Genomic DNA, 13,027 nt, shown 5'->3' on the forward strand with positions numbered 1-13,027 from the left:
ATTAGCAGCATGATAACACACTATAAAAAGTGATCATGAGAAACGTCTTCGTAATATATATCTTATGTTATTCTTACTCCTTGGCCAGCTGTACATTGGTTGGTTTGGCTCCAATAGGTATCCCATATTTGTGCAAAGTGTTGTATAAAATTTCACGCATTTCATTGTTGTAGGAGTCAAAGTCAAATACGTTTCGAACAACATGTGCGAGTCCTTCAGATGGAAACTTCTGCAAAGAAACAGACCCGCAAATTTCGTTTAGTGAATATCTTTTAAGTTACAGCATATCATTATGTACTTCTAAAATGAACAACTGTAAGAGTAACTTTGCTTGACAGACAAGTGCTCAAACAATCTTTCCTCTTCATTTCCAGAACATTGTTTCAAGTCAGAATGAAGTTGCTGACACTAAACTTGATTTAAACAAAAAAGCATGTGACAATTATTTAATACTAAAGACCATTATACACATAACAAGATGGCGTGATAATTGGAGAATATAACAGTAGCCTGTATTTTTAAAATTTGCTTTCTGTAAACCATGAACATCTGACACAAATACACATTCATATAATTTACCTGTACAATTAATTTAAGAATTCTGACTCTTAATGTTGAATACAGAGAAGCAGATGATACACTGCTTGGCCAACAAAAAATATTTTAGGTCATGATGGATTTCAGGAGAAACAGAAATTCACTTAAGACTCACAGACTTTTTTTCTTAGTGAAAAATACTACTTGAAATGTGCTATGTACATCAAAAAACCCCCAAATATTTATCAGTCTTTTGTTAGTACCTTCAACAGAAATGGAAGTTTTGTTACTGTACTGGACTGATTATTCTGGGTGAGGAATTCAATGGTTGGATGGTTGCACCCCGAGAGTAGTGGTCAACAGATCAAGGTGCCGATGGAGATGGGTGACAAATGGTATCACTCAGGGGTCTGTACTGGGACCAGGACAGTTTAGTATCTTCACCAATGACATAGTCGGATTGAGTGCACTCAGAAAACTTGCAGATGATGCCATGCTGACTGGTACAGCTAACATGCCTGTGGAATGGAATGGTGTCCAGAGGGACCTGGAGAGGTGGAGAAGTGGGGTCACAGGAATTTCATGAGGTTCAACAAGACCTCAGTATGTGAATGGTCCTGCATTTGGGTTGGAGTAACCACTGGTATCAACACAGGTTGAGGGATGAACAGATCGAGAGCAGCTCTGATGAGGACTTGGGGATGCTGTAGGGTGTGAAGCTGGACATGATCCAGCAATGTGTACCTGCAGCCCAGAAAGCCAAACATGTCCTGGGCTGCACTGAAAGCAGTCAGGGCGAGGGAGGTGATTCTGCTACTCTAATCTGCACTGGTGAGACCCCACTTGCAGTACTGCATCCAACTCTGGGGTTCCCAAAATAAGAAAGACATGGACCTGCTGGAGTGAGTCCAGAGGATGGCCTGAATGATGATCTGAGGGCTGGAGCACCTCTCCTGTGAAGACAGGCTGAGAGAGTTATTCAGCTTGGAGAAAACTCTTAGGAGATCTTATAACACCTTCCAGTGCCTAAAACAGGTTGGTTACAAGAGAGATGGAAAAGGATAGGACAAAGGTGAATGCCTTTAAACAGAAAAAGGGCAGACTTAGATCAAGTATTAGGAAGAAATTTCTTACTATGGAGGCAGTGAGTTACTGGCATAGGTTGCCCAGAGAAGTCATGGATGCCCCATTCCTAAAGTGCTGAAGGCCAGGTTGGATGGGGCTTTGAGCAACATGGTCTAGTGGAAGGTGACCCTGCCCACAGCAGCAGGGTTAGAACTAGAATATCTTTTAGGTGCCTTCCAGCCCAAACTATTCTGTGATTCTGTAAGTTTCACATGCCTTTCATTCAAATACCAGATCTTTCAGACAAGGACCTGGATGCATCCATCTCAGTATGGCACATTTACAGTGATGAACATAAGCTTGTGAAGACGTATTTTAGGAAGTTGTAGTCTTAATTGTTTTTTTCCCCATTAGTGAGCTAGACTGGTAAAAAGAACTTGAAAAACAGACTTAAGTCTCAGAGGAGTTTATAAATGTGTTAAAAATAAAGATATTTGAGTTCTGATTAAAAACTAAAACAGAAGAAAACAGAAAGTTTTCAGAAATGCTTTGACCTGTACTCTTAATCAAACATCAGCCTTAGGAGTTTAATATTTTCCCAACTTTATAAATAACTGATCTAGGTAATAAAATATCTGTGACACGAACAATACTAAAATTAGCTAGTTACTGTGATAGACTAGAATACCACTGCTAAATTAAGCTTGTACAAACCTTTTTTATCTGTGGTGTACATGGCACAGAATATTTTAATACTAGTGTTGCTATAAAAGCATGTTAAACTGTGTTCTGCTTTTTAAACCTGTGTTCCTGTGAGGAACCTATTAGAAGTTCTGCATTGCTGCAGCTTAGCAAAATAGAGGTTATTGTGGGATAATATAAATTTGTTCGACAGCCTGTGCCAACCTTATTACAATGTCCATTTTTTACTGAATGAAACAGGTACTAAACCCCAAATTTCTCCCACCAGCTATTCCAACTAATCACTGTATAAACGTTTCCCATGGAAGGTAAATCAAAAAGCTTGCAACAATGTTTAGTAGTGAAAGCACTAACTTGTACAATGTTAATTGCATTTTGGAGTAGCATCATTCTGAAACAATATTTATATGATGAATACTGCACTTTCTCTGCCCTGCACTAGGTACTACAGATACCTTGGTCAAGTACTTCAAATAATATCTGGTTTCCCCAGAAGTCTCCAAGTACATCTGCAGTTTTCTGAATAATTGCATAACTTCTGCCATCGACACCCTTTTCTGCAATGAATTGCATCAATAGTTCCATGACTCTTGTATTAGCAGGACATCATAAAAAACTTCCTGAGGTACAACTGATGACTTCTGTGAACACAAGCCACTTGTCAAAAGGTCCTCTATTTCAGTAATTAAAAACAATCACAACTCTCCTGTTTCAACCAGAACAAATCCAATCCCTTTTTAAGAACTGCTTGGACAACTGCTTACTGGAGAAAGAAAATGATAATTCACTTAAAGGTAAAAAAAGGACAACCCCAAAAAAGGTTGAATGTTTGGGGTTTGAATTGAAAAAAAGATCATTTGGTTTCTATTGATTTTTAAAATGAGATTACTAGAGAAAATATTGATCTCTCATCAGTCTGTCTGGTTCTCATTCACAGATTTCTTCCCCTTATGAGTACCTCTCTGTGTACCTTAGATTATTTTCACAGCTTAGATTCTTGGCTATTCCTTAAAATAGTAAGTAGTACAGTTTTTTGCTTTCAACAATTTTATTTTTTTATTTTTATCTTGTATGCTTTACTTGATTCAGAATTCGACTTGGTGAAAAATCCATATTTATGGATCTAACATTCCATGAGGATATGTATTGCTACAGTCTGTGTAAAATCAATGAGCTTTTGTAATTTTGTAATTTGCTAGTAGAAATCGAGAATCTTAATTCAAATATGCCATACACATTGAGGTCTAATGTAGTTTGAACACTGCCCTGAAAATAAAGTGATAAATTATCTGGTATTCAGTCTGTAATGAGTCCAGAATTTTTATTTTAGACTTCTACCTTGTGTTCTCACTAACACTCACTTCCCTATGTATCCTAGTGCCTTCAGATATCTGATTCTTTTCCATCCTGCCTGCACCATCTCAAAGGCCCACCCTGCCCATTAGAGCAGATCTCTGCCGACCTGTTCATTCCCCTGTGATCTTGGTTACCCCCAGCACTCACCCCTGATGCCCTTTTACTGAATGTTGCCAGCTCCCCCTGTGCCTCCTCAGTTGTCCTTCAGCAGAGACAGAAGCACCATGTCTAGGGCTCATCCTGAGTGACATACATACTAATGGATTAACCAGTACTTGTGTCTTTTGTGGGCATCATCTGCTGCCAAGCAAAAGCTGAATTCTCCCTCTGAGATTTCAATCAGTTCCTCTGTCACATAGCCACTGATTTTGATTAAACCAGCAGAAACCTAATTATCTCTGAAAATTGGTAACTGAGATCCATTGTTGCTGGCGAAAAGGGTAAAAAGTTATTATTGATGTGTGCTTGGCAGCAAAGTGACAAAAGGATGCAAACTGTAATTTGATAAGCCTAGTTTCCTTTAGAGATTAGGCTGAACGTAAAAAAAAACACCACCAACAAAAAACAAAAACAAACAAACAAACGAAAAAAACCAACAAAAAACCCACTACCTGACCACAAAGCCTACTGAATAGGCCTTTAAAGACTGATGATTAGTAGACTTCAGGTCCAGACGGTTTTTTAGACATTTACTGTTTGAAAACTGTTATACTAGCGCCTACTATTAGAAAGCACTCTCAGATATAAACAAGAAAGAAAACCTGTAAGAAAAAAAGCTCTCCTTTCCCAAACTAAAAAAGGGTTAGTAAAAAAAGCTATTGCCATTTGATCTGGACTAATGTGGCTTTCCTGATTAACATCTCATGAAAATTAGAAATGAAAATTTCCTGATTAACCAAGGTCTTATGAAAAACAGCATATTAGACTGCAGAGAAGCAGTCACAGCATACGCTGGTTACAGGCAGCTTATGGTAACCCAACACAGCAAGAGCAGAGCTTCTTAGCTTGCCCATAAGCTACTATTAACACAAAGACTTTTGACATCTGACAGTCTGGAGACTGGAGGTGAGCAAGACAAAAAGTCTGTATCCAGGTTAGCTTCCAACTAGAGCTGCAAGATCCAAATTCCCTATACAGTGTGCGGGGAGAAAAAGTTGCAGCAAGCAAGTTAGATACCTGCATTAGACAACTCTCCCTGTGCCCGCAGCTTCAGGTCTTCAAAATAGTTTGGGTTCTCGAGCTTCACCAGAAAAACCCTTTCCCTAGGAAAAAGTATAGAGGCAACCTAGCTCTGAACACAGAGTCTAAGCTACAATTAAATTACAACATATTCCCTACTTGCATAATCTTTAGGGGAGGATAATCTTGTAGCTGCACTCCCTATGTATAGCCTATATGCTGAAGAACAATTAGTCAGAGTTGGAGATTAGCCTAACAATATGCTGATACCATAGCAATCGGCATATTTTAACTGACTAGTCCCGAAGCTCAGATGTGCTCTCAGACAGCAGTAATCAAAAGCAATTTTTTCCTCCAAAACATTCAATCTCTTTTTTACAGAAGCAAAAAATTCCAAAATTACGTGAAAGAAATCAACACAATGGTACAAAGAGAGCAGGGCTGTGGAACTGGTGTAAGGGAAATTGTTTAACAACATGACTAACTTCCCTCCTTCCTTCCTTCAGACCAGCAATTTTATTGACTCATTTCCCTCCTTCCTCTTTTCTTCTCTACCTGAAGACCTAAAAGTTTCTTACTTTGGAATTACCATCATGTTTATATTCATTGTTTACATTTGGCTACTCCCAGCCTTTTCATTATTCAGATTGCAAAACAAGTTACAGTAAACAAAATGTTGCATTCTTGCTAGGAGACTGGGCTCTTGAAAATAAATGTTACAAAACAGATCAAAGCCTCATGCTGAAGATGTATTTGGATATTTACACTTTGAAAGAGGTGAAAGCTTAGCAGATGGGAAACTTCTCCACTGATCTGCACCCAATGTCCAGGTTGAAGTAATTGTACTAATCTGATTAAGTGAAGGAGACAGATGCAGAGAGTAAGAGCCCTTAAGACAATTAGCAGTGCAGCTCTTTCAATCTTCAATTAGATGCTGTTCACACTCAAATAAAAGAAGAATTAAGTCTTATGTTTCTGCACCAGTTACCAATAGAAGACATTACAGCTACAGGTTACTTGGAGACAGATGATGAAGGAAAGAAGCTAGGAAGGAAGGTAGGAACAGAAGAGAAGTATGAAGACAAAAAGGAGTTCATTTAACAAACACCCTAAAACATTAGCTCTTCAGCAGCACAACTGCTCATCAAGTCTGAAATTTTTCCGCTGTCATTTTGAATGTAATGTTTAAAGGTCAGCATGTACATGTTCTATCAGCTTGGTAAACAAATTCCTATCAGCTGCTAATGGATCCTAATAGACTACTTTGCTTGTGCTCTACCTGGATTCCTCAGCCTTTAGGTCTGAATGTTGTTAACCCTTAGTACAAAGTTACAGAGCATTATTTTTTCTTTATATTATTGATATCATAGTAGCACCAATTTGTCTTAAGACCTTCTCACACTCTAGAGACCACAGAGCACAGAATTCTATCCTTCACAGGAGTCTAGATGAACTGAAGATTTTAAAAAGTAGTAATTCTGACCTGCAAGATCTGAATGACTGTGTGTATGGTTGAATGCTTCTGAATATGTTCACAACCACAAACACAGAACTGTCATGCAACCCTGCTATCCTATGCAGTATAAAACACAGGAGCAGCAGGTCAAAATTGGTGAGAAATTATATTCTAATTGTATTAATTACATTTATTTCCACTATTAAAAAAATCTAGTATTCAATAATTCAAGAAACAGTCTCTAAATTAACAAATTACCAATCTAATTATTATTAACAGAAAAAAATAAATCATTGCTATTTCAAAAAGCATTGACACTTTATATTTCAAATACTTCAGGCAAAAAAAATCCATCAGTTTATAAAGACGGAAGTCAGAGTTTTCTGTAATAGTTAAAAAATCAGATCATCACTAAATCAGAATTCCAATTTTACAGTTAAACATGTGTAGGAAGTAATCATGAATCCTACATATTCCCCTGATGAGTAGTAATTCATATAGCATTTTCCTTAGACAAAATCGACCAGCAATGTATTACTGTTATGCTGCAGGAACTTGTTTTTTCACAATAAAGGATTAAACCAATACATTTTATAGCTGAATAAAATGAACAGTTGTGTTGCCCTGGAAGTACTGTATGTTGAACATGGAATTTCATAATGAGGGCCAGTATGAACATTGCACACTATTCACAGTATGTGATTTTTTCTCACACAGTAGAAAAACAGACTTACAGGAGTTTTTTCTATCTATAAATAAATATGCAGAAAAAATATCTGCCCATGTACATCTGTGATCCTTACCCTCTGACTGAACATCTGAATGTTATGCTTCTTTCAAAATGTAAAATATTTCACAAGAATTAAACAAAAATGCATGAACAATAGTGGATTTTTTTTTCCAAAATCTTCAGGCATTAAAAAATTAGTATTGACGAACTCAAGTTTTCAATTAAATCGGACATACTGTACCTGTAAATGCTTTACAATGTTCACAACTTCTCTAGTTGAATAGGGATAATTAATAATTCCTTGGTCAGCTAAGCTCCTGAGCTCTCCAAAAGCAGCTACCAGTTTCTGCAGAACTGGCTCTGGAACATCAGGACCATATTGTTTAAGCATTGCCAGTTCTGACTGTGGTTTGGGATTATCAACAGCATGGCAACTAAAAATGTCCCCTACAAAGCAAAAAAAAAAAAAAAAAAAAAAGAAGTAATTTGTAACGAAGTAGCATCACAACAGCCCCTTTAATTTTAATACTGCACCTTTAATAGAAAAGATGACTCAAAAGAATGCTGAGTACCAAGCTGTTAGAAGTCTGAAAAATGTAAAGTACAAGTTATGAAGAACATCGAACTTTGTGAAAACACAGAGATCTCTCCTGTCATTTTGATGAAGCTGATATCATGAGGGAGAAATTAACTTCAAGAAAAAACACAAGTCAAATGAATGCAGAAACAAATAGGAGGAAAAAGATTGTTAAGAAAACATAACTGGTTGAATGGAACCTATTTGTGAACCCATTCAAAACACCATAGAATGCAGGGAAATCTTGAAATGCAGGAAGGCCCAAATGCAAACCCAATTAAGAGGTCTAAAGGAAATACTGAATTTTGTCATCTTTTCTCCATGCCTGTCTTGAAGTATGGTAAGAAATTTGGCAAGATATTCTTTCCACACATTGGCATTATTTGATCCCAATCATATAATCTATAAATTGAGTTTATTCATAGAATGTCTCTGAACAGTTGTACAAAATTTTGCAGAAGCATGATCAGATCCTGCAGAAAAAGGACTTGAATTAAAAGCAGAAAAGACCCTGAGCTGGAAAAACAGTATCAATGAAGATGCCCAAAATCTGAACCACACCTCTGCCATGTGGGTCAAGAGCAGTGACACTGGGATGATCTGTTTTGTTTATAGGGTCTATCTAAGGAAGGAAATTAGGCTATGAAAAAGAAATACACTACAATAAATCCTCTTGAGGCAACATAGCTGGGTGAAATTCAGAGCCAATGAGTTTCAGACATGGAATGTCCATTCAGTGGGAACCACACCGGAAAAACAAAGGACTACTATGTAATATGGAATTGGGTTTGCACCTGCTTTTTTGAGTATGTTATTTCTTGCAGAATAAGCATTATGGCCAAAGTTAACAAGCAAACACACTCAAATTAAGGTTTCTGCACATAAATGGCCAAGCTAACATAGATAATACAGTCAGTGGAGTCTGGAGGTACTCAGTTCACAGCCACTGTGTAACAGCACTGCCAAACCCTTGCCAGAGGCCCACTTAGACTAACACTGAACTTCATAGGCCAGTAGATTCTTCACCACTTGCCCTTAGGTAACTTAAATTCTTGCTTTTGCTGTGAGATGAAGCTCTAGGGAATCTTTGTTAACACACAGAATTTCTGGGACCTACCAGGAGCTTTCCAAAATAAGGCTTCTGTTGGCACAAAAATGGTTGATGTGAAATTTGGACAGCCTTACCTCCCACTGAGATGAATTCAGTATCTTGTCAAATATATGTATTTTACTAAGTTTATCACACACTCCATATGCATGGAGAGCCAAATGAGGATTAAGAAGCAGGTAGCATAGTGCTAGCAGCAAAAAATACAGTAGCCTTTACTGCTGAAAGGAATGAAAAGAACCATCCATCAAGCTACCATCTCTTGTACCACAGCACCTGAGCTGTAGCTTGTTTGATATAGGGAAAAAAACAGTGAGCAATTGAGAGAGATGTCAGGTGCCAAGCTGCTTACAGGTAATTTTTTGCTGTATTTGTATACTATACAGATTCTTTAGCAAATATTTCCCATAACCTTGTCTGTCCAGATCTCATAAAACAAAATAGTTTTGACACAGACGATCACATAGAGCCCTTCGCTTCAGGGCAAGTTCAGGCACTTTTATTTAGATATGCGAATTTACATGATAGCCTTAGTGTCTTATGTGAAACAAAGTATCAATATGCATAAGGGCCCCTTCTCCTCACAAAATCTAATTAATAGAGACAGACATTCTGTTAATCAAGTCTATCAAAGATCCTAATTTAATATGAATCACTTACCTAATGTGCCAAAAAAGTCATTACCCAAGAAAGGAAATCCAGGCCTATTTGCCAGAACTATCATCCTAAAATCAGGATGAATAACTATTACATTTTCTCTCCCCTCTACATCAGCATGATCTGGAAAAGAAATAAAATGCATTAATTGCATATTTAAGCTTTGCAATACTAAATGAATGAACATAATTAGATTAGATGAAGACTTCTTAAAATTAGAAGAAAAAGTCTTCTAATCTAATTATGTTCTTCTTAGAATTAGAAGAACAGTTACAAAAAAAAGCCTCAATAGCTTCTTACATGTTGTTCAACTGAGTTTCCTAGGTTTCATTTTCAAGTTTCATAGTTTGTTTCACAAAAATTTAACCAAATAGTTTGTTTCACAAAAAATTTAACCAAATAGTTTAATTCAAAAAACATAAAAATGCATCCACTGCTCTTGGGATGCAGACTACCTGTCCTCTTTACATTTAATTTCACTAAAATGGTGAAGCCAATGGTGAATAAAAGGTATTTTTATATAGGTCTGACATTATCTGATCTGGGAAGATAGGACTGAAATTCTTCCTAGTTATTATGAAAATCTGTGAGAAGCCAGAGATATATTATTTAACACATGTGCAGACTCTGGTTCTCCAAAACTACTCAGACTGGCCCCACTCAGAACCTTGTTCCCTTTCAGCATGATTCCAGGACATACGGTGTTTGGGAATCCTTTATCCTAAAAAGCTACAGTAATAATTAGGACTGGCTAGCAAAGTATTTTTAAATAAGCCCACCTAGAATTTATAAGGACAAGTAAACCTCAGCTGCACCATGTGAGTGTTGAATGATTGCTACACTCAAACATTATTCCCAATATTGTTAAAATGAAACTAATTGCATAAAGTATAGTGTCTAGTAGCATCAAGAGGGCATTTCAAACATGGGCTAGTTTTGAAAAATAATGAAAAATATTTAGTTCCTCAAACTCAGATTAATGAAATTCTACCAAATTACAGATACTCTCACCCTGCAGGATATATTGAAATAATGTAAGCATATGCAATATCTGATTAGATAAAACCCTTAAAAATTTGACCCTAGGCATACTCGTATCTTCATTCGAGACCTGATCAAATGATACCCCAACTGTCTAGACTGGCATAACCAAAGTCATAATTTTGTCAAATAGATCTTTATTTCTTATGGTGAATGAGAAGCAGAGGTCAAATTGTACTTTGTTGGGTTTATGGGTTTTTTTAAGTTTTTCAGCAAAATTCACAAGAACATTACTTTAAGAAAACCTTTGTGGCTATTGCAAAAGTAGTAAAGGAAATGACTGTAAATTCTTCAATTGTTAACTTCTCAGCAATAAACAATTTATCCCTTTGAACTATTTTGTGTCTCTACTGAGCAATGTAGTTGCTGAAAACCAGCAACATGTTACATTTTACTGTAAATTATTAGAATGCTTTCTCTCTACTTACTGGCAACAATTCGCCTTCCATCTGACAAAACCATTTCCCCACTTTCAACTAAAGTTTTTAAGATACAGGTAACATTTGTTGGTGCTTTGTCTGCCTCATCAATTACCAAAATATGTCCGAACTTCACTGCTTTTACCTAGAAGAGAAAAGAATCATAACATCACTACTGCCCAAAAACCTTACAAAGAGCTGCATTACTGATTTCTCAGTGAGCAGCAGTGATGCCTTGGTGGCACCGAGATAAGAAAGGGACTCAGAACAGGGATAAGCTGTGACCAAATCACTGCAGAAAGGAGGCAGGTGAGACAAGAAAGGTCAGTGTTTCCATTTCTTCTTGATAGGGATGAAAAGGGGTGTGCTAGGGAGGGAACTGAGGAACCTGACTGTGAATGACTTGGAGTGCAGACAGAGAAGGGCAAAGCCAGTTTGCATCTAGACTGTCAACATGTAGCTGAAAGAACTAAAGAATGGCTGCAACAGCTGTTTGTAGCCCAACTTAGCATGTAGGTGTGAGGTGTTACAAAGGAGGAGGAAAATACCACTCTACCTGTTAGAATGTGTCAGGTTAATACTAAATTATTTTTCATTTTGTGTGTGAGGACTCCCAAGATTGTCATCTTACTCGCATTTAGTACAGCAAATGTGACAAATGAGACCAAATAAAAGCTATTGAAATGTTTGTTACCATGCTTACTCACTACGCTGTGAAAAATCAAATCACAAACATTTTAAATTTTAAATCAAAAACATTTCCAAATATAAAATCTAAATAGTACTACTGACCAGTGGAGAATCTTCATATATAATAAGACCATCCTTTACAGAAGGTTGTAGGGTAAGGCTTTGTACAGTGGTATCCCTGAAATGTGGAAAAGCAGACAGTATTAATTAAAAATATGCAGGAATTTTAGTTACAATAAAATGCAAAATGAATAAACAAAAACCTGAATACTTTCTTTTTTTAAGAGGAAAATAAATCTTTTTTTTAGAATACTTGAATAACTGAGAACAACAGTGCCAGCTTAGTGGTCAAATGTGAGTATCCCTGTCTCTGGCAGCAATTTCTCTCTGGCATGGAGTTCTTCATTTCTCATAAACCCTGAAAACAAAACCACTGAGAAGAGAATTTTTTTTGTATGTAGTCACATTATTGATGTTACTATTTCTAGTTGAGTATGCTGAAGCTGTCATTTATGTGACAAACAGGAATTGTTACTGTTTTAGCTGTTCTTCTCCACATATAATCAAACAAAAAACCTACAAGTAACCAACCAACCAACCAACCAACCGACCAACCAACCAACCAACCAACCTCAACAACCAATCATGTAGAAATCTAAAAATCAATTATTTCTCGTTGTATCTAAGCACTACTGGCTTGCTACATTTTATATCATGAACAGTATAAGCTCTTAGATGGGACAGAGCCTTTAGTAGAACAGTTTCTTCTTGAAATTTTGTGTTTGAATTGCTCAATTGACTTTTCTTCAATTCTAAAATAGTGCTAATTAGAATCTGTAATTAGAATATTCCTTAATCTTCACTATTTTCATCTATTTCACCACCTCTGAATGTACAGATAAATAAAAAACCAGTTGCAATTCAGAAAGGTGAAGCAGCAGACATCACCACAATGGATTCACCTATATAAATTATGTCCATAACCTAGGGAAAACTGCTCCTGATTGTTTAAAATACCTGTCCAGACCTTTGTCAGTACCTGTACAGCCAATCGCATTTGCTTTTGGGGGTCAGGCAGACCAATGAGCTAGAGAATAATCCAGAGGTGGGTTGTGACAGAAGGTTCCCATGACTCCCACAGTTTCATGGGCAACAGGAAATTCAATCTTAGGGCAAGTAGGTTATGCCACCCCTTTCCTCCTGTATTTCAAAATTTGGATTAGTCTGTGTCAAAAGAATGATGGGCTGATCACAGGACAAAATACATCAAGAGAGCCTCACTAAACGCTGCATGAGATCCACATATTGGTCCATTGGTTAGGTTGGTAACCTTTGCACTTTATATAAGGTTTGATGCAACAAAAAGCTCTCACCTTTCACAGCTGTGCTGTGTAACAAAAATGTTTGCTTAAGCCTAGCTGACTCACTCTTCCAAATATTCACCTTAGCTCTATCTTTAATTTTGCAACACCTTGTAAAAAACCAACAATTCTGATAAGCTCCATGGGTA

At 36.9% G+C, this 13,027-nt stretch overlaps 1 protein-coding gene across 2 annotated transcripts in view; it reads right to left on the reverse strand.

The window, feature by feature from the left end:
* VWA8 (von Willebrand factor A domain containing 8) overlaps positions 1-13,027 on the reverse strand; it is a 176,651-nt gene that overhangs the window by 70,314 nt on the left and 93,310 nt on the right. For both annotated transcript variants that reach the window (XM_085059145.1, XM_085059135.1), the window contains exons 22-26: positions 11,620-11,695; positions 10,837-10,972; positions 9,371-9,490; positions 7,267-7,472; positions 78-229 (exon numbers count right to left, since the gene is read on the reverse strand). In XM_085059145.1, coding sequence (XP_084915271.1) covers positions 78-229; positions 7,267-7,472; positions 9,371-9,490; positions 10,837-10,972; positions 11,620-11,695 — 690 coding nt within the window. The remainder of the gene's footprint in view (positions 1-77; positions 230-7,266; positions 7,473-9,370; positions 9,491-10,836; positions 10,973-11,619; positions 11,696-13,027) is intronic.

The sequence above is a fragment of the Lichenostomus cassidix genome, chromosome 1 (assembly GCF_008360975.1).
Source record: "Lichenostomus cassidix isolate B80296 chromosome 1, HeHo_3.0, whole genome shotgun sequence".
Taxonomy (NCBI): domain Eukaryota; kingdom Metazoa; phylum Chordata; class Aves; order Passeriformes; family Meliphagidae; genus Lichenostomus; species Lichenostomus cassidix.